Source organism: Varanus komodoensis, unplaced genomic scaffold (assembly GCF_004798865.1).
Source record: "Varanus komodoensis strain SLA01 unplaced genomic scaffold, ASM479886v1 scaffold19, whole genome shotgun sequence".
Taxonomy (NCBI): Eukaryota; Metazoa; Chordata; class Lepidosauria; order Squamata; family Varanidae; genus Varanus; species Varanus komodoensis.
In genome coordinates this window covers 15,190,460-15,210,928 of record NW_025335550.1, presented here as the reverse complement: position 1 = coordinate 15,210,928, position 20,469 = coordinate 15,190,460, and the positions used below count along the sequence as shown (strand labels likewise).

Genomic DNA, 20,469 nt, shown 5'->3' with positions numbered 1-20,469 from the left:
ACCGCTCCGTTTTGCTGCGTTAATAGCTGAGGAATAGACGGGAGGCGACAAAATGTTCCTTTGGATAGACGTAGAAGGGTGGCGAACCACGGTTGTCTCGGCCACCATGGAGTTATTATTATTCCCGTGGCATTCTCTTGAGATATTTTCGCTACCACTTTCGTTAGAAGTGGGATTGGAGGAAATGCATAAAAGGCTATGTTGTCCCAGGGGATCATAAGGGCATCCCCCATTGATCCCGATCCTATGCCCGCCCTGGAACAGTACAGGGCACACACTCTGTTGTCGCAAGTGGCGAACAAGTCCAAGTGCGGATAGCCCCACAGATGCAAGAAGTCCTGGCATATTTGTCTGTCCATCTCCCATTCGTGCGTTGTTGACATATGTCTGCTCAACATGTCTGCTTCGGTGTTGTTGGTCCCTGCAAGGTGGACTGCTAGAAGCATAAAGTCCCTCGGTATGCACCAGTCCCAAATGGCCATCGAGAGACGTGCTAAAGGTGGCGATTTTGTGCCGCCCTGTTTGTTGATGTAGAAGACAGCCGGTATGTTGTCTGACGCAATCTGGACAACTTGTCGGCATAGGACAGTCTCGAAAGCCTTGAGGGCGTTGAAGATCGCCTGATGTTCGAGGAAGTTGATGTGCTTCCTTGCTTCCCGTCGGTTTCAAGTCCCCTGGACCCGAAGATCCGAACATGTTGCGCCCCATCCAAGTAGCGATGCGTCTGTATACAGGGTCTTCGTTGGATGAGGTGTTCGAAATGGGACACTGACAGACAGATTGTTCGGAATGGTCCACCAAGCTAGAGTGTCAAGTATCACATATGGAATGTGGATCAGTTTGTTGGGAGAATCTCACTGTGGGCGAAACGAAGTGTTGAAAAACAGCTGTATGGCCCGCATACGTAGTCTGGCATACGGGACAATGGCAACTGCAGCAGCCATGTGCCCCAATAGTCTCTGAATGGATATAGCCAGAACCGTTCCAAGCATTCGGATTCGATGGATGTGGGCACATAAGGTAGCTCGATGGTCCAGAGGGAGGAAAGCTCTTTCCCGTAGGGAGTCGAGACGTGCCCCGATAAAGTCGATGACCTGCATGGGAATAAGGGATGATTTTTCGTGGTTAATACATAGTCCAAGATCATCGAGCAAGATGCAGGTCACGTGAATTGCAGGCAGAAGACTTTGTTTAGTTTGGGAAACAATTAGCCAGTCGTCTAAGTATGGGTATATTTGCACTCCTCGTGTCCGTAAGTGTGCACATACTGGTGCCATACACTTTGTAAAAACTCGAGGTGCGGTGGCCAGGCCAAAGGGCAGCACAGCATATTCGAACAAGTCGAGCCCAACAGTAAAATGCAGGAAACGTCTATGCGAAGGATGGATAGCAATATGAAAATAGGCATCCTTCAAATCCAATGAGGCGAACCAATCCTCTCTCTTCAGTAACAGAAAAATATTCTGTAGAGTGGTCATCCGAAACTTTTTTGGTTTGATGTATTTGTTAAAATTTCGTAAGTCCAAAATAGGACGAAGACCACCGTCTCTTTTCGGGACCGTAAAGTATCTGGAGTAGAATCCGTGCAACCCCTCCAAGCGGGATAGTTGTCGAATTGCGCCCTTGCGAAGCAACTGAGAGACTTCTTCACACAGTACCGATGAAGAAGATGTAAATCGAATTGGACACGGTGGAGGGATGACATCGTATTCTATCCTATATCCGAACTGAATGATAGACAACACCCACCTATCAGATGTAATGGACTCCCAAATGGGGAGTCAGCCCTGAAGCCAGTCCCCAAAAGGGAGAGGGGAAGGTGGTGTGGGAAGAGAGAGAATGGTTCGCCCGGACCGTCAACGAGGACGTTTATCGGCGTCGAAGTGCTGCCGGCCTTGGGAGAAACGTTGCTGCGGCTGTTGTCTCCGCTGTTGCTGCCTTTACTGGTAGCATTGCCGAGGGTGGAATTGTGGACGGTAGGAGGAATGAGGCCATTGCCACTTATGCCTCTGTTGAGGAAGCTCCATGCGGCGCGCGGTCATACGCGATTCGTGTATCGCTTTTAGCTTGCGGTCGGTTTTTTGATGAAACAGTCTGGTACCGTCGAATGGCATTTCCTCGATCCTCTGTTTCATCTCGTCGGGGAAATTGCAATTGTGGAGCCACGCAAGTTGGCACAGTGAGATGGCATTCACGAGAGCCCTCGAATTGGTGTCTACGTGATGTCGTGCAGTAGACAACTGTTGCACTGCTACCTGCATTGCTTCTTTGATGAAGACCTTGGCAAGTTCAGCATGGCGGTCTGGAAGGGAGGAAGCAACGTTATCCAGCTTCTGCATAATAAAATACTGGTAACGTGCCAGTGTTGCTTCATAATTCGATATGCGCACACCGAGTCCAGAGGCCGCATAGACTTGGCACGCGAGCATATCAATTTTCCTCCCTTCCTTGTCACGAGGGGCTGTGTGTCCCCTGGACTCCCTGCCCTGGGAGGATTTGACGACGACAGAGTTCGGTCGCGGATGGCGAATCAAGAACGGGATGTCGTCCTCTCGAACTCTGTACATGGCCTCATACCAATGGGAGGTGGCTTGCGGTTGGGCCAGTTGATCCCAGGGTTGGACCATAGCCTGCTGAAGTGTGGTAATTAGCAGCAGGACTATAGCCGCGGACTGTTATCCCCTCAAGACATCATAGAACTGATCTGTGGATGGGCCAGGCTGCTGACTCGCTTCAATTTCAAGGGAACGGACGAGGCGGGACATGAGCTCCGTAAAAGAGACATGTGGCTCATCAGGCGAAGCAGGTCCTTGGGAGGCGACTACTACATCGGGGGATGTAGAATCAACCTCAGATTCATCCGAATCCGGATAATGAGGACGGTCGCTCGAAGATGATGTTTTGGGGGAGGTTGGACGTCCCCTCTCCACATGCCTGGACGTCGAAGGCGAATCTCTCGGGACCGATGGAGACGCATGATCCCGAGGGAAATATGGATAGGATTGATAACCACCCCAGTCTGGGAAGGCACCATATCCATGCATCCTCCAATGGTCATCCCGGTGTTCCGACGAGTGGCTGTGGCGCCTAGGTGGCGACGGTGACTCCGCAGGTGGCTCAGTCATGGGCACTGGGGTCGGAGATCATTCCCTCGGTGGGGAGTCTCTAATCTCACCATCAGATATGGACTCCCGAAGCGGCTCCTCCTCTTGTTGGGGCGGCACGCTCTCAGGCTGAAAGATAAGCCTGGGGGATCCCGGTGGTGTCACCTGCACAGTGAGTTGCAGGGCTGGTCCCGAAGGGGTCGGTACCGTGGTGGGAGACGGTACTGAGAAGCCCGACGAACCCAAGCCCTGGTGTTTGGGGCAATCGGGTTTCTTGGTTTTGCGAGTGGGTTTATCTGCCTTCTCCTTCCTCGGTACTTTACGAGCGGAAGGCTTATCCGAACCCGTGTGCTTGCGCTTCTCCCGTTTCTTGGCTAGGGAAGGCGGCGGCACCTGGGTCTCCGCTGGAGTAGCACCTTCAGCCAAAGGGCGCTGAGGAGGAGCGGTGGAAGCGGGACGCTTCGGAGGAGCGCTCACAGTTGAGGCAGAGCACGGAGGAGGTGCGGCTGAAGAGGAACCAGGCCATAAGAGCAGTTGATCAGATTGCATCAAGGCCTGGTCCCAGAGGAGCTTCCGGAGATGGTTCTCCTTGTTCTTCCGTGCTTGCTTGGTAAATGCCAAGCAATGGCCGCACTTGTCAGTTCTATGCCCCTCGCTGAGGCAGAGAAGGCATAGATCATGCGGATCCGCAGGTGACATTTTGGATCCGCATTTTGTGCATTTGCGGAAGGCCGCTCGCTGCGCCATCGCGGAAAATAAGAAAAGATGACAGGATAGAGGGTAAATAATATTTTTGGTTTGTCTTTTTTAGAATAGAAGAAAGAGAGAGGGATATACAAACTTGGAATATAAGAGTTTAGAGTTAAAGAAGGGATAAAGGCAAAAAACGGACAGTAAGGACTCAAAGATCTTAGCGAGGGACATTAACAGGCACGAGGCACAGCGAACGGCAGTCACAAAGACTGAACAAAATGGCAAACACTCCGCTCTATTTATACCACGAAGGGGGAGGGGAGTGGAGTTTTCCCGCCAAAAACCTTTAGCTTTTTAATCTTCCGGCCTAGGCACTGCGCAGGCACAGTACCCATATGTATGATGCACAGAGGCCATGATGAAGAAGTCATAGTCTGCCATGTGAATCTAAAATGGCTGATGTAATGGTATCACATGCTGTGCTCCTCTGTATACGTATTGCAGAGAGAAGACTGGGAACCTGAACAGAGAGTTGCTGTTCACAATGACAAGTTTGGAGTCCAATCTAGTTCCAGCCTGGCTGTGACCTCAAATTTGTTGCTGTAAACAGCAATGGATTCTTATCGTTTTTCCATCTAAAACACATTCCCACCATTTGAATTAAATGACTTATAATTCAGGGAATTCTTCCTAGTACAGTTTCTCTTCAATGATGAATTAAGTACAGAAAACTTCGGAAAGAGCTCCAAATGTAATACAAAAAAGTTAATAAGAAAAAAACCAGAATAATTGTCTTCATAAAGATGTCACAGGTAATAATGATGACAGATTAACCAATTATCATGACCTTAGGCAAACTAACTGGATACAAGCAATAACCAGAGGCATTTATGTCAAATCTTATACACAAGGTACCAGCAACACATAACTAACTCTGATAGGATACATCAGAAAATTTATTAGATCACTCATCACAAGCACAACTTCTCTATGGCCTGTCCATACACATTGGAACTTATTTAAATACGAAATTTAGTGGTTTTAATTTAGTATTGGATTTGTTCAGGTGGCAACTCTAAGCCTCACCATGGATTATTTTGTAAGACTGTATTCCCACACTCATTTACCTAGAAGTAAGCCCCACTGAATGAAATGGCATTTACTTTTGACGAGATTGTGCTATAAGTTACAACAAATACATATTTGCACAATATAATTCATATAGATTCAGCAGAAAGCAAGGACAGAATACAGCAAGGACCAGGAGGCACAGATTTGGTGCTAAATGTCAAGCTACCTCTACTTACTTACTTACTTTATTTATTTATTTATAACCTTATGTGTTGACTTCTGGGCCTAGACTAGGCACCCAAGAGATATGTGGAATCCTTAGTTTTGATTTTCACCAGTATAAACCACTTTCAGAGTTAAACAGCAATTGACATTTGTGATTAAACAGTTACTACTATTGAAAAATTTGCATTAATAGTCTCATGTATTAACTGTCTGAAATAGTGCAATGTTTCTTCTAAATATGAATTAAGTATGCTTGATAAAAGAGCCAAGAGGTTTTAATAAAATGGTGCCATAGTGAATGTAATGTTCCATGCAGATTTCCCCAGCTTGCAAAAATATGGGAAAGCTTTTTCATGCATGTAGAAGAATGTACGAGCAACATCCAAATGTATTAGTCCTTTAATGCAAATGATGTTGTTCCACTGGAAACTAGGTAGATGCATCAAAGTAATGTTCACACGAGCATGGTGACACAAGCAGTTGTGCATTACACTTAGGCAACCAGTTGCATATTTTTTTTCAACCCCTTCTATACCCTGTTATGCACATATCTGAGCAAGTGTAATGGGAAGCTGGACAGGCCATTCCCAAGTTACTAACGTCCGAGGAATGAACAACTCATACTTACAAACTGCCATAAAGCCCATTAGTTTAAAAAACTACTTCAGAAAATTATCATCCCCACAGAGAGAGAAAAAATGAAAAGGGAGGGCAGGCCTCCAAAGCATCACTAAAGAGAGAGGATGCGAAACGAGAGAGGAGGCCTCTAAAATATGCCTTTCTGCCCTGCCCATCCAGGGAGGGGAAACAGAGGAGGCACTGGTGAGTTTGGGTGGGGGAGGTAGAGATAGTCATGGTTTTTCCACTTTCATGGGGGTCCTGCATCTCTAACTCCCACAAACATGGAAGGATGACTACACATGATCTGACTTACATACACGTTTGACTTAAACACCAATTCCTGTTTTCTCAGGAGCAGATCTTGTTCCTGTACAATGAATACTTTTCATGAAAACTTTTGAATTTACAGAATGACACCACTGGATATTGTGCAAGTTTTCTTACTTTATGACAACCTTTTGCCCTGCAACTCCTATCAGCTCATCACTATTCCCAATGGTCAGTGGTAATGGAAACTGCAGTCCAGTAACATCTGAAGGGCAACAGATTCACCTTTCTCTCTGCATGGTATCCTTTTGTTACATATGCAGATAACGAGATAACTTCTCTAAAGAATTCATGTAGGATTTTGCTCTAAATGATTCTGCTCTTTGGGTGCTTTGGGGCCTTATGGATAATGGGAAGGGATAGATTTAAATCAAATTGATTTAAATAATTATATGATTTAAATCATTAGTCCATAGGGCTAGATTTAAATCATGGTTTTCTACATAATTTGCACACATACCTGCCTTATCTGTAGGTAGAGGAATGCCATTCAAATAGTCTCAAACTGGGCCTCTTTTACAGGCTGCTGCCATTATAGGTTTTCTCCTCCAGGGAAAGAACAACATGATAAATCTCAGGCTATACACAAAAAGATGCAAAGACTTGTGGAGTATTGTGCTCAAAAGATTCACTTTCGTTTTCACTGACTGCTCCACCCTTCTTACACTTAGCTTCTTCTGCAGCTCTATTCCACTCCCAACTATCTTCTTCTATTAACTGAATTCTTTGAAGCTTAGAACTTAAGAGTTAAGGGGTTGATTCTGTGTGCCTAGATTTGCAAAGGAACAATAGGATTGAGGTCTTTTTTTGCAACTGTGTATGTTCATTTTTGCTGTGAAGAAGAGATATGCAATCTCTACAGACACAAATTCACAGTCTTGAGAACTGTAAAACCAAGCTTCCATGATAATATCTTCTAGACAGAAAAACTGCCCAATAATCTTATAGAAACCTCTGGAAGAGCATGACATTGTGAATAGATTAATGGAATTCATTTACCAAAAAACATAAACATAGCCTGAATATACAGCTTCATGCTACATTCTTGTTGGATAAATTGCACCCAGTAATTCTCCTGAGAGGACTTGTGCCAATTAGTTGTTTCAAAAGGGAAGCAAAGACACAATGCAGGCTCAAAACTAATTTTTATTAACAGGCTTCAGCTGAAGGGTGAAAACAAAACGGTCTTCACACCTTTGTGGCACAGTTCAATAAACTTTTATACCCGGGCTATCAGCTCCAGTTACCACCCTCTAATTGTGAACCTATCCACAATGGTCAATTGGTCAAGTTTCCTAATAGGGTAAGCTAAAAGTCTAACTCAGCCTACCTGGTCATTTTACGTGTTGCATAGCATAGCATATGGCTTATGCTCATTTTATCCTGCTAACTGCTAGGCTACATTTATCTAACATAATTAAAAACTAATCTTTATGAATAACTTTTGGACTATAATGCATCATAAATAGAAAACTATCTTTAGATAGATGTTTTTCCCCCCAAAAAACCCATTTTATTTCAAATCCAATTTAAATTTTAAAAAAATCTGATTTAAATTTTAAAAATCTCATCTTTGATTTTTATCCACCCTGATAAAAATCTAATAAATACATTTTCTTTTCTTTATTCAGTAGTCCCTGCTTACAAATATTGATCCTTGCTTATGAATACTGTTGATAGCATAGATACCTATTTTATAAAGTGCAGTTTGTTTTCTTTTATATGGTTTTCATTTAGTCAGCTTATTGTCGTGTAAACATGGTAACATAATGTAAAAAGACTTAAAGAAGTTAAAGATTTTTGCTCTATGGTCCTAATGACCCCATTCATCTCTCCTTCTCTTTGTATAGCCCAGGCCAAGCCTGCATAGCTTCCAACTCACCAAGCTGACCAGATTGCAGTAAACCATGAACTAGTGCTTCAGTAACCCTCCTGTTTCTGCTGTCCAACTACAACTACAAAAACAAGGAAGCTCTCAAGTATTTGGCAGGCCAAACTGTGTGACTAAGAGACTGCATTTAGCTTAGTAGGTTAGCGCTGTGCAAGTACAAGTGCAGGTGAAAGTGGTGAGGTGGACCAATGCCAACGGCTCCCTCTTCTCCAATGATGTAGGTTGAAACTTTGCACTGGTATAAAGAAATGAACTATGTTCCTGAGGAATTATCGGGACCCCAGAAATAGTATTGTGTCAGCACAGCAGGTCGTGGGACCACTGCTTAGCTGCATAAATTGGAATAAGCTTCATTCCTTAGCATTTTTTTATTATGACCAAATTTCAAACCAGTTATGCCCCTTCCTTGATGAGCTGCAAGAAGTGTAACCTGTTATCTGAATATAGGAAGATGATAGGGGACATAAAGCTACTTTTTCTTAATAGCTAAAAAGTAAACATTACTCCAATTTTTCCTCAATGAATCATTGTAAAAGTAATGAAAATGTTGCTCTCTAATTCCGCTGTCAATACAAATGTCATAAATTAAGGCTGAAGAGAATGGTGCATCTTACTGTGCTTGTATTCTTCTTCACCAATAATCCCTTGTCAAAGTGTTGCAGCTTGAACCAGATCCGACTTCTTAAGCAGTCAAATACAAGTATGACAAAAGTTTTCCCTTTGCACTTGCAGTGTTAAGACCCAGGTACATCTGTTTGCAATAAGGGCAAAATATGCTCTTTCCAAAGGTCTCTGTGTGTGTGTGTGTGTGTGTGTGTGTGTGTGGAACTGACAGCTTTGGGAGGCGAGAGCAAATCTTGGAGCAGGTGTTTGATCTAGTCTGTGTGAGAAAGCAAAAAACCATTACATGCATTGGGGGATAAGGCTGCCAAAAGAGTGTGTAAAGCAAAAAATAAAATAGAACAGAGTACAGGCATTACTTACATTTTAGTCATGTCTGTGCTGCTGAAAATGATTTATCGAATTCCTTGGCCAATCTGGACTATCTGAAAGTGGTTGGAATTTCATAACTATCAACTAGCCCAGGACAGCTGTTTGACATTTACTAGATCTTCTAACATGTATTGGCTGAATACCCACTGCTAGCTTCCGATAGCTGGCATTAGTCCAAATAAGGCGTCAACAGCATGGGGTTCCATTTCTAAAGGCTACCAGCTTCTTCTGGCCAGGGCAAGTGAAAACTATGCCAGATAGGCATGATGCTCAGCTATTGGGAAAACGCTAGTGGCAAACCATGACAATTAGATCTAACACGGCAACTGTGCCATCAACCTCTTTCTAAGCCTCTCCGGATCTAGAAATTAGGATGGTGGTCATAGTTTGAAGAGATGGTACTAATATAGCTATAGAAAAATAAATTAAAAAGGTATCTGAATATGCATTTATTTTGACACAGTATGGTAATCTGTAATTTATCACACAAACCTGTACAGTTATGCCAACCTATAAAAAAACACTGTTTTTTTCACAGTAAAATTATTTTCAGAACAAATCTTTAACTGCCTGCTCACAAGTCAAACCAATCCATGACTTTATATTGTATAAGGGAGCCTTGACATGTGGTCTCTGTACTGTGTGATCCAATGCCATCCATGTTTTCTGATTTCAAATCATACTTTGCCACTTCATTCAGATCAAGTGTTCCCAAACCTGAAGTGGAAATCTATTTCAAATTGCAGTTCTAATTCCACAATTTTAACTGTGCACTGCAAACCATAATTTACCACCATACAGTCCAAAAGGAAACTCAAGCAACTGAGTGCCAACAGGACTGGAGCCCAATTCACATTAATGAGAAACAAGAGGTAGCCATTACCATGCTTCGCTAAACCCTGAGATATGAGGAAGCAGCAGGTGTTGAATGCAAGGGGTAATGACCTTCTTCCCTGCAAATCCTTGTCCAGTGAGCATTGAGTATGGTGACCAAGGAACACTGCTAGTTGAAAAAGAAAAATTAAAAACTGGGTGGCAGGGGGAATGAGAGTGAACAGGCCTACTTTAATTTCTTGCATATAGTACCATGCAGAAGGGTGTGGCTGGCCAGAAACCTGCACAAGAGCATTCCTGTTAATGGCTGAGGATGCTCTGCAACAGTTAGCTTCACGTCCTCTTTCTTTCAAGCAGCAACATACACCTTGTCCAAGATTGGAAGTGAGGGGAGGAATCAGACAACCAAAGGGGATGCAGGAGAATGAGGCTTGTTACAGGAAAGTCAAACATAACATAGTAAGTAAGTAAGAAACAAATGCCATTCTGAAACAGGGCTCTGGGTTTCTCTTCAGAGGACAATAGGACCTAGTTGACATATCTTCTGGACCAAATAATTTAAAAAAAAAATCTTGTCACATACCAAGATACTATAGGGCAAGAATGGGAGGAATAGGCCAGGCCTCTTCATAGAAACAAGGATTCTCTGTGTGATTCTGGGGATACACATGCATGGCTGTGCTTACCTGAAAGTTCAAAGCACCAGCCACCACCTTTACAACCACTACTCGCATTTACTTTCACCAGAGATAAAGTAGAAAAGGATACAAATAGTGTCACTTTCCTACCACAGATGTAGCTGGTTTCCTCCACTGGGGGCTGCTCATCCCGTTATGCCAGATAACCTCAGGGAGCAATACACATCTAAAGGAGATGTTTGCTTACCAGGTACATTGAAAGGTTTGGGATCATTTGGTGGGGTTAATACACACAGCCAGAAGGAAACCCCAGCCTTACATTCACATGGACACACAACACTATAGGGCAGGTACAAAACTTTAAGCCCAATGTCGTCTAGGCAGAAAATATTCCTACTGCATTCCAATCTTACTCTATACTTCTACAGAGGTGAAGAGCTTCCTGCCCTAATAGCCTTATAGATAGAGATAAACCATCAGAGGGAGACAGAATCCAAGGCTATCACTTGCCTGTTGCCTATCCTGCACAGTAAACTCTCAACTGCACTATCGTGCATGGAGGAAAGGTGCAACTTTCCAGGCTGGATTGCCAGGTCTGTTTTCAGTGCTTGCCAACTTCCATTTTTTAAGCCCCTGGTTCTTATACACTTTCTTTCTGTAAAGGTTCCCACTGTTTCTCAGACTTCTGCCAATTGCCAGAGGGGTGCTTGATAGCTCTTGATGACCTTATCTGCTACATGACCATGACTTTTTTCTATGGATAAAAGAGGTGTTCTTTCTGTGTTTGCTAGGTGATACTGATGGGGCAATTTCCAGGTATCTGGTGTCTTCTCCTCACCTCTTGATGACTTTTTATGCCTGCTCAGGACAATGGTAGCCATTCCTTGCAGGACTGTTTTGCCTGATTTCTTTAAGGGGAAAGCTCTTCAAATCATGCCTGACCTTTTTTTCATTTTTATTTATTTATTAGAACATTTCTATGCCGCCCCTTGCCGAAGCCTCGGGGCGGCTTACAACACAATAAAATACAATAAAATACAAAAATAACAATATAAAATTAAAATTAACAATATAAAATAAATAAAAAATATAGAATATAAAAGAAGTCGCCCTGGCCAGATAAATAAGCAAATATTGTTAACAATTAAAATGACGTTTAAATAAAAAGGTCTTCACCTCGCGCCGAAAAACAAATAACGACGGCGCCAGGCGGACGTCTCTGGGGAGCGCATTCCATAGATTGGGTGCCACCGCAGAGAAAGCCCTCCTCCAAGTACCTACCCTCCTAATTTCTTTCATGGAGGGTTCCCGGAGAAGGGCCTCTCCCGCAGATCTCAAGGGGTGGTCCGGCATATATGGATGTAAGTGCTCCTTCAGGTAACCAAGAACTCCACCATTCATTCTCTCTCTTATTCATGCTGGCTAGCCCAGGTCTTTAGGTTACTCCTTCTGAACTCCAGTTTACTCAACATGTCCTATGGCCTGGGAATCTGTTTAACTATATGCATGCACTGCACTACACTCCAGCTTCACTGCCTCGCTCAGTTCCAAATTGATGTCGGTTTAGTGGCACTTTGAAGAGAGTGGGCAATGAAATGAAGACAGTGCAGTAGTAAAGGCCATCTGATGTGCAGGCTGAGTAAGTCCTATGAGCTAGCCATAACAGACTATGAACTAGTCACCACTCAACTCAATCTACCTGTGTGAAATCAAGCAGGAGTTCAATTTCCCGTGGCATCTGCATATAGATCCACTATACACTTAGATTCACCAGCTTCTGTGAAGGAATACATTGAGGTATGTCTTCTAACACAGAAGAAGCTGACACAAGGAAAGTGCAGAACATTTCCAGAAGCTGATACAAAGGAATGCAGGCTTTGGATGGTTATTTTAAATGTGATTATAACGTGAGCAATTTCTGTGACTAAGTCAACCTGCACAGAAGACAAATATAGTTCACAAAAACTATTTGTGAAGACAAATATAAATGGCAGGCAAGAAGCCCAGTACCATGTCAGCTGCTTAATAGCACTGGCTCACTTTGAGCAGGAAGTACCATGTGATTATATTTGAATTGGCTAAACATCATAAGGGTCTATTTCAAAAGTTACTTGTGTAGCATAGGGCAATGGCAGCACAGAAAGCAACTATGTCAACCCAGCTGCCCAGAAAATATTAGAAGGGTAATGTTGCATGGAACTGTGATGAAAAATAAAATGGCATCCTGCAAAAAGTATCATTTGAATCAAGCCTGAGGTGGGTCCTAAAGGAGAATGAAAACTAAAAGGAGTTTACATTTTATTCCTGTCTTCTTTCAGTCAAAAAGCACAACCGTAACTCCCTCTGAGTGAATTACCCAGTGATAAATCTTACTAATAAGTTCTTCCAACCGCAAATGGTATGTGAGGAGTATCACATTCCTCCTCATTATTACAATTTGGGGAGGGGGTTAATGTGCATCATTCAGGTATTAATCCATTCAAGGCCCTGTATACAGGAAAAAGTGGCAAGAGCTCAGAATGCCCTATTGTTTAATAATAGTCAGCATTATTAAACATAATTTAATGGAACAGGCCTATCTCTATTAACCTTGGTGAAACACTTTATATTTAGATAATCATTGTCTCATTTGTACATAAACTTTTTCATAGGAGACACATCCCTTCCAGACCCCCGAGAACCTTTGGCAAATCTAAAAGCACAATAAAATTACAAAATCAATCAGAGCAGCAGCGGTTCTCCTTCTCTGGCTCCCAAACATCTCTCATATTGATCATCAGCCAGAAGATCCAATAAAATAACTACTCCCTTTCCACACCACATTTTCCCCCCAAATAAAAATTCCTGTCTCATCTATAGCAACCTTTCTTCCAAACCTTGCTTAAGTAAATGGCCTTCTCTGTTTGCCTCTAAGATAAAAGAAGGAAGAGCAGTCCACATCGAGCTGATGGAGAAAGGCTGTTTGACAGAACTTTAATTATTGAAATAATAAGTTGACGTGGCTCCTTAGTGCTAATTCCTCATGGTATTTCACTTGTGCGTGCTTTAGAACAATGGTTAGAAGAAAAATGACTCAGTGGGCAACAAAAGATTAAAGACTGGTTATCACAAGACTTATCTCATTCTGCTGAGGAGTCCCCGCTTGCCAGGATCAGGGCCTGTGTGACCCTGCAAGTGCCTGCAGAACCAGAAACACCTTTGCAAGGGCTTGCAGGGAACAGGTGACGAGCAATTATGCAGTGCAGCTGGATGCCCTAGAGACTAGCATAAATGGCTTCCCTGCACTGCTGCTCTTTGCCACAGCAGCACCAGCTGTCCTTGTGACTCTGCCCCACCTTCCACCTTGTCTCCAATCTGACCCTGATTCTCAAGCATCTGCACCATTCTTCCCAACCTTGCCTTGAATGTGACTGTCCCTCTGGAACGTAACCTTTGGACTGTGTTCTTAAATTATGCCTTTGGATTTTGCTATCTTGACTGTATTTGCTTGAATCTACTGTTGCCTTGGCTTTGACCCTAGGCTGTTAAACAAAAGTGTTTCTTGCCTCTCACCTCTTCAATTTGCACCTGCACACTGGTCCCAGCATTCCAACCTCAGTTGCCTGCCACCCACACCCTGGACCTTACATCACTTACCTCTTCCACTTGCAAGGGAGGGCAATTAAATGATACAGCCAATGGTGGCTCCTATTGACTGAGCAGGCTTTTCCCCAGGTGCAATTTATTTGATGTTATTATTTATTAGATTACATAAACAACTTCATTTCTGGAATCCATTTCACATAGTCACACGTTATCATTCATCATGCATGAACCCACTGCATACCAGCACGTACACTCAAAGGTTGCTTGCACAAAGGTAGAAAATATAGTGTGAACAGAGCCTAACTTGCATGCTAACTAGTTGTAAAAACAAGATTTGCCTATACCAAAATAAATGCCCCTAACATTACAATTGGTCCTTACCTCAAAGGAAGAAAAGCAGGAAGACATTCCTATTTGTATATACATAGTATAGCTACTTGAGTGTCACAAGCCCAAAAGCTAGTTGTACGCAATATTGTTAATTAGCTGAAGCAACTACTATGAGTTAAGAAAGGAAGACTGACAGGAAGGAAACCTTGAATGCAACAGTATAAATTCCATAGAAGTATCTGATTAATACTTCTGAGTTGGTAATTTTGAGTGGGCTTATCAGAAAAGAAATAGGCCATCTATTGCTCTATGATAGGAGGCAACACCTTGAGATAGAATGTTTACAGATCACAAAAGCCATTTGTTTTATAGCAAATATTCTACTGAAAGGCAAGTTTAACCACAAATCAGTGCCAATACTCTTTTTAAAGGACACAGAGGCTCCTGCCATAAAACCAACACAATAGTTTTATATAGGAAATTCTATGGTTTCAGCACTCCTGAAAGCAAGAGACTTCAGAAGACTGTACAAATGAACACAGAATTCAGAATAAAGATGTCAAAGACTGAGGTACAATTGATCTAAAGGAAGTCTGGCACACAAATCTGCTTGCTTAAAATTCTTACGGTAATGAAGGTAGTTGTCCACAAGGGTTACTAGAAAGAAAGCTCTAAGTTTTTTTTTTAAACAGAAGGTACCTAAAAATGTCCTAAATATATTTCACATAAAAGGTATTTTAGTTTGCTAAGTGCCAAGGTCTGAATGATGGTGGAAAATATGTTGGTACTGTCAATTAGCCCAATAAGTATTAAGCTCTGTGTAGCAGCATAATCTCTCCAAAGTGTGGAAGCAATCATAAGTTTAGGATCAGCAGATTTAGAGCTTCATGAGTGATTAAGGAAGAATCTTTGAAAAACTTTATGTAGATTAATGTATTGCTGTCTTTTCTGTTTTACAAGGAACAGAGTAAAAATACTTTACCTCACAGGAACTGGTTATCACACAATTGAAGGTATCTTACAACATTTTAAAAATCATATGAGAAAGTGAATAAATAAATCTATTTAAATCAAAATAAATGTCATCCACCAAATTTGAGCATAATTAGTACATACATTGAAACATTTTAAGATTTGCTGAGCATTTCCTACAGAGTAACTTTCTTTCCCTGAAATGTGGAGATGGGATGGATGGTCCTATAGCATACGTTTCCTGACAAATAGTGCATCTAGCCAACTGTTGACATTCTATAAAACAGACAACTAAACAAGCTATCTGAAATCTGAGAGAAAGTCCTTTGAAGAAAATTATGGAACCAAGAGCGTTGTGGATTCTGCATTGGGAATGTATCAAGGAGATCAAACAAGACTGCTGGCTAATTATCCCCTCATCACTTCATTCCAAAAATTATGATACTCCTTCCTGATATTGAGAGATTTTGGGCACAAGTGCCATGGCTTATTAGTTGTTCATCTATACTAACTGCAGATGATAACAATAAAAGAAAGACAATATAATTCAACAAACTACTTCTCCATAAAGGTTTATAATCCCAATATTCAGAAGTTTAGCTTATTGGGTTTGTCTGCAGTTGACACTTTCCAATGAAAGGCAGTGTTTTAAAAATTCTTTATGTTATTCAAGCTTTATGTGATGCGCCTACGAAAACTTTTCCTACTGAACATTCCAGGACAGGTTGTGTCCTCTGGATGTTTTGAGTACAACTCTGAGCATTTCTGACCACTGGCCATGCTGGTTGGAGTTGATGGGCGTTGAACTTCAAAAATCTGGAGGGCACCAGCATGGGGATGGCTGTACCAGCAGATGTGATTGTCTAAACAATCCCTGATGCAGTACATCCACGACAGTTTCAGCTTTCCCTCTTACTCAACTTCATTTTCCACAAGTGATACTGACATTCTGAGAACATGGCTTCATCATCTGAAACATCATTCAATCCCAGGAAATTCAAGAAACCTACAGTCTTCCTGGTCACTCAGTGACCTTTCTTACAAACTGGAGATGAACCTGAAGATGCTGGATTTTTAAGCCTATCACGGCTTAGGCTATAAGCAAGATTTCAAAATGATTTCTCAAGCTTTACTTCATGCAGTCTACTCTCCATAATGGGCACACTCTATATTTCATTCTGCTTTCAACAAGAATATTAAGTTCCAGTATGCAATCCTGCTGCTAACCCTATTATTATCCATAGCCTTCTCAATCCGCCCCGAGGCTTCGGCGAATGGGGCGGCATAAAAATGTTTTAATAAATAATAATAAATAAATAGGTATCAGACTATCTCACCAGCTTTAAATGTATTGGTTGAATAATTACATATCCAAGATCAAGTGGTTGAAACAACATAGACTAGAACCAGTGATTTAAAGTGTCCTACAATGTAGAAAATACCTTTTTTTTTTTTTTTTTTTGGAAGTGGTGGGGGTGCTTCTCAGTATTTAGATGTTCCAAGGAACAATCCTTTGGCCAGAGTTACACTGTTTACTGTTTTATTGTTATCTATTATTCCAGGAATCCTTCTACTACTTACATAGCTAATACTATCAGAACCTCTGATGCAAGGATCTATGTGGGCAAGTCAATATCCTAGTGGTCATGACTTCATAATTTTTTTGTCAAAGAGACCAATACAGAGCCAAATTAGCTTGTTTTATGGTGATAATAGTGTTTAGTAGTTCCAACAGTGAAGTTAAGGGGAGGGCCTTCAAAATTCAAATACTGAGAGACGAGTCTAGATGTTCTATCAATGCAGGTACCCTTCCAAAAAATGTACTGGAGCCTCAGAAGAACAGAAGACTGTTCAAAATTTCAAGTATGCTCACTGCTAAACAACAAAATCAACTTGACAAAAGACATTTTAAAACACCATTAAGAGGCTAATTATGCAATGCCTACCAACTTCCTTTTGTCTAGTATGAAAGGGAATGTTCTTACTTTACTAGGGTGAGTATAATAGTCTATGAATTATAAGATCAAAGAGGCAAACTGTATGTTTTCCAAAGTAAGAATTCCTTCACCAAGTTTTACACTTACCACAGCTAAAAGAGCTGTGTGAAGGGATCAGCACTAAACCCAAAGGACAGGCTGTGCATGGCAAGAAAGAGAGCAACTCCCTCGTGCTTTTTGCAGGTCACTACGAAGGACCATGTTAGCAGATCCACTCCAGACCCTTAACAGGCAGCTCTGCTGCTACCAGTAATTAGCTTGGACAGCTCTGGCTCCAAGAGTAGCAGCAAGGCTACACCATAATGAGCTCAGCTGGGATTAGCAGGACAGGGCAGGGAACCAAGAGAGCTGAGGCATTCTGCATTGCGTATGTATCAAGGAGATCAAACAAGGATGGCTGGCTAGGTTATCCCCTCACCACCTCATTCCAAAAATGAAGCACGGCAGTGTGTAAAATACAGGCTAATGAAGAGCGACACCTCCAACAGATGAGAGCCACATTAATTAGCACAATCCCTAGATCATGTAATACAGTTTCAGTAAGTGCTAGCAAACTTGTTGTCACTGATTTAAAGGGGGTGGGAGGGAGACTAATGTTTTTCCTCTCTCTTTCTGGTAGAAAAAGATGATTTAATTTTGGTATTTGAAAGGAATTCCTCTGTGTGGCCATCAAGACCCAACAAGAAAAAGATTCAGAGAACTAGCTCACATTTCTTAAAGCATATGTTGTTGTTTTTAAATAAAGAAACTCACTTTTCAATCAACAGCTTTTTTTGTTCCTTTTTGAAATATGCCAGCTCATTCCACACAGCATCAGAATCTTCTTGGCAGAGATGCTGTGGATCTGAACGCTCCTTTCCACTTTGGCTGCTTCCAGGCCTGTGCATTTAAAAGAAAAAAAATCTATAAAATCAAAATGTCTAAAATCCCAGAGAAAAGCAAGTAGTAACCAATACTTAATAGTGCTACATTGTAGTGCTGTTACTACAACCACTCTGCAAAATGTTGTTGTATAGAAATCAAAGCTTCAGTTAAATAACTTGGAAAGATCAGCTGCTGATATGCCAGCAGAGTTCAGAACTGATGTGTATCAGATTATACTGTTAACTCATTCATACAGTCTGCAGAGAACAAGTTAAAAGTAGACACGTCTGATTCAGTCACAGAAAAAGGTTAGGACCTGCCAGTTCTCCCAACATCCTGTGTCAACTGTTCTTTAAGTGACACAAATGCTTGATCTGAGGAAAGCTGGTAACCCCTCTTATGTTAAAGTAGCACACTGCAATAAACAGAATGACAAAAGGAAAAAAGAAGCTAAAAAAGGTAAACACAAGGGGAAAATGTTAGATGATTTTAAAACCTCTGTTTATAAAGAATTCACAAAATACCCCTTGGTTGGTACAGCTAAAATTCCAGAAATGAGTACTAAATTATTTTAGAACCCTGGTATTCGCAATGACACACAGCATTCCTGTGGGACAGAAAAATGAATAGTGAGAAATGTTTATCATTTTGCTGTTAATGCAGGAAGAAAGGTTGTCTGGATACAGAAAAGGTTTCCCTTTAAGCAGCAGCAGCCAAATTTATTACAAAAAATGTCACAGCTGTATAGTATAGATTTCTACTCCAAGAAATTATTTTTAGTCTTCAGTAATCAATGAAACACAAGTTGTATGGTACTAGCAGGTCACCTTACCCATATTAGAGGTGCTAACATGGATCACAGAACTGCAATAACTAAAAGTTGTATAACAGTGCTTGCTATGGAGACTGCCATATTAATCCTTGCCCCGTGGCACTCTATATAGAATTCAGAGTCAGTTTACATTTACAGTCAATCCACGATGCATGGCTGTGATGTTATAAAGCTATTTCCATGAACTGGTTTATACTTATGCTGATTTCCATGCAAATACCTCTGGAGAGTGAAGGGACTGCCAGTGGACTCGCAGCTAGCCAGAAGTCCTGCAGAGGAGCAGTGTTTAAAACACCTTGCACTGTCTCAGTAGTCCTTCCCACAATTGGTGCTTCCATGCTGGTCAGAAGCCCATTATCCCTCACAAGGCAACCATAAGAATGACTTCGATAGCATTCTGTGTGACGATCCATTATATATATTTCCCCCCACCTCATGGTATGACCAAGTAGAGCTCTGGTCTTAATATGGCAAATTGAATTCAAATATCTGCACATAAAACCCTGGATAGCCTTGAACAAGTCACTGTCAACAACCAAAACCAACCCTTTGTCCATGGTTGTTGCCCACCTAAAATGAGGTAAATCCACATCCACTGCTGTGCTCCCCCTAGCACCAGTTTGCTATTTGGGATGAAGAAAACATAGTTTATGGACTAAAAGTTACTGCACATTGTGTGTCTTTCTTTGGAAGGAATTTGGAAATGCAATTCCAATTGCACTAAAAATATTACATGAAAATTGTGACAACAACCAGCCAGCTGAAGAGAATGCTATTTATGAGAATGCTACTTACTCCATTTTGTTGTGTTGAGTCTGCAAAGGTGTGAGCCTTTTTGGTCCCCATGTGAGGCGGACCAAAAAAAGTTAAATAAGTAACAACTACTGGAGTAAATCTTTTCAATCAATGTTCTTCAAGAACAACATTACTGAATGAGTTGTAAATGGAAAAGTAGACTGAAATAACCAGTGGTTTGTAAAAACTGTAGTGAAAGAAACCATATAAATACAGTTCAAATGAACACTGATAAGAGAATTAAACCATGGTATTTTCTTTTTATTAAATTGTACAGCAGAGTATTTATAATTGTATGTATTTTTCATAAACACTATGCATATTATCCATATAATTATGCATTTAAATTATGAGTAGATTTTTCCATTAAATAATTTATTTATTTTATTAGATTCCTATAATATTCCTTCTTAAATGAATGAATATGTGGTTTTATTGTTGCAGACATCTCAAGAATTTTGTAAGGCTGAATGGAAGGGTATATATTTTTAAATAAGTAAAAATAACAATTTTATTATGTCCATTCTAAACATCAGGAGTTTTAAATTTAAAAAAAATTGAAAGAAATTATTCTGAAAATGAAAAATAGCAGAACTGTTTTTCAGAACACTACACACCATTTTAAATACATTCATGCAATGTTCTTTAGTCATCACCCACAGCTGACTGTCCTGTTTAAGTGACAAATAGATTTATT

General features: G+C 41.3%; 1 protein-coding gene across 7 annotated transcripts in view; it reads right to left on the bottom strand.

The window, feature by feature from the left end:
* CNTLN (centlein) overlaps positions 1-20,469 on the bottom strand; it is a 213,942-nt gene that overhangs the window by 83,335 nt on the left and 110,138 nt on the right. For all 7 annotated transcript variants that reach the window (XM_044427774.1, XM_044427777.1, XM_044427780.1 and 4 more), the window contains one exon: positions 18,035-18,160. In XM_044427774.1, coding sequence (XP_044283709.1) covers positions 18,035-18,160 — 126 coding nt within the window. The remainder of the gene's footprint in view (positions 1-18,034; positions 18,161-20,469) is intronic.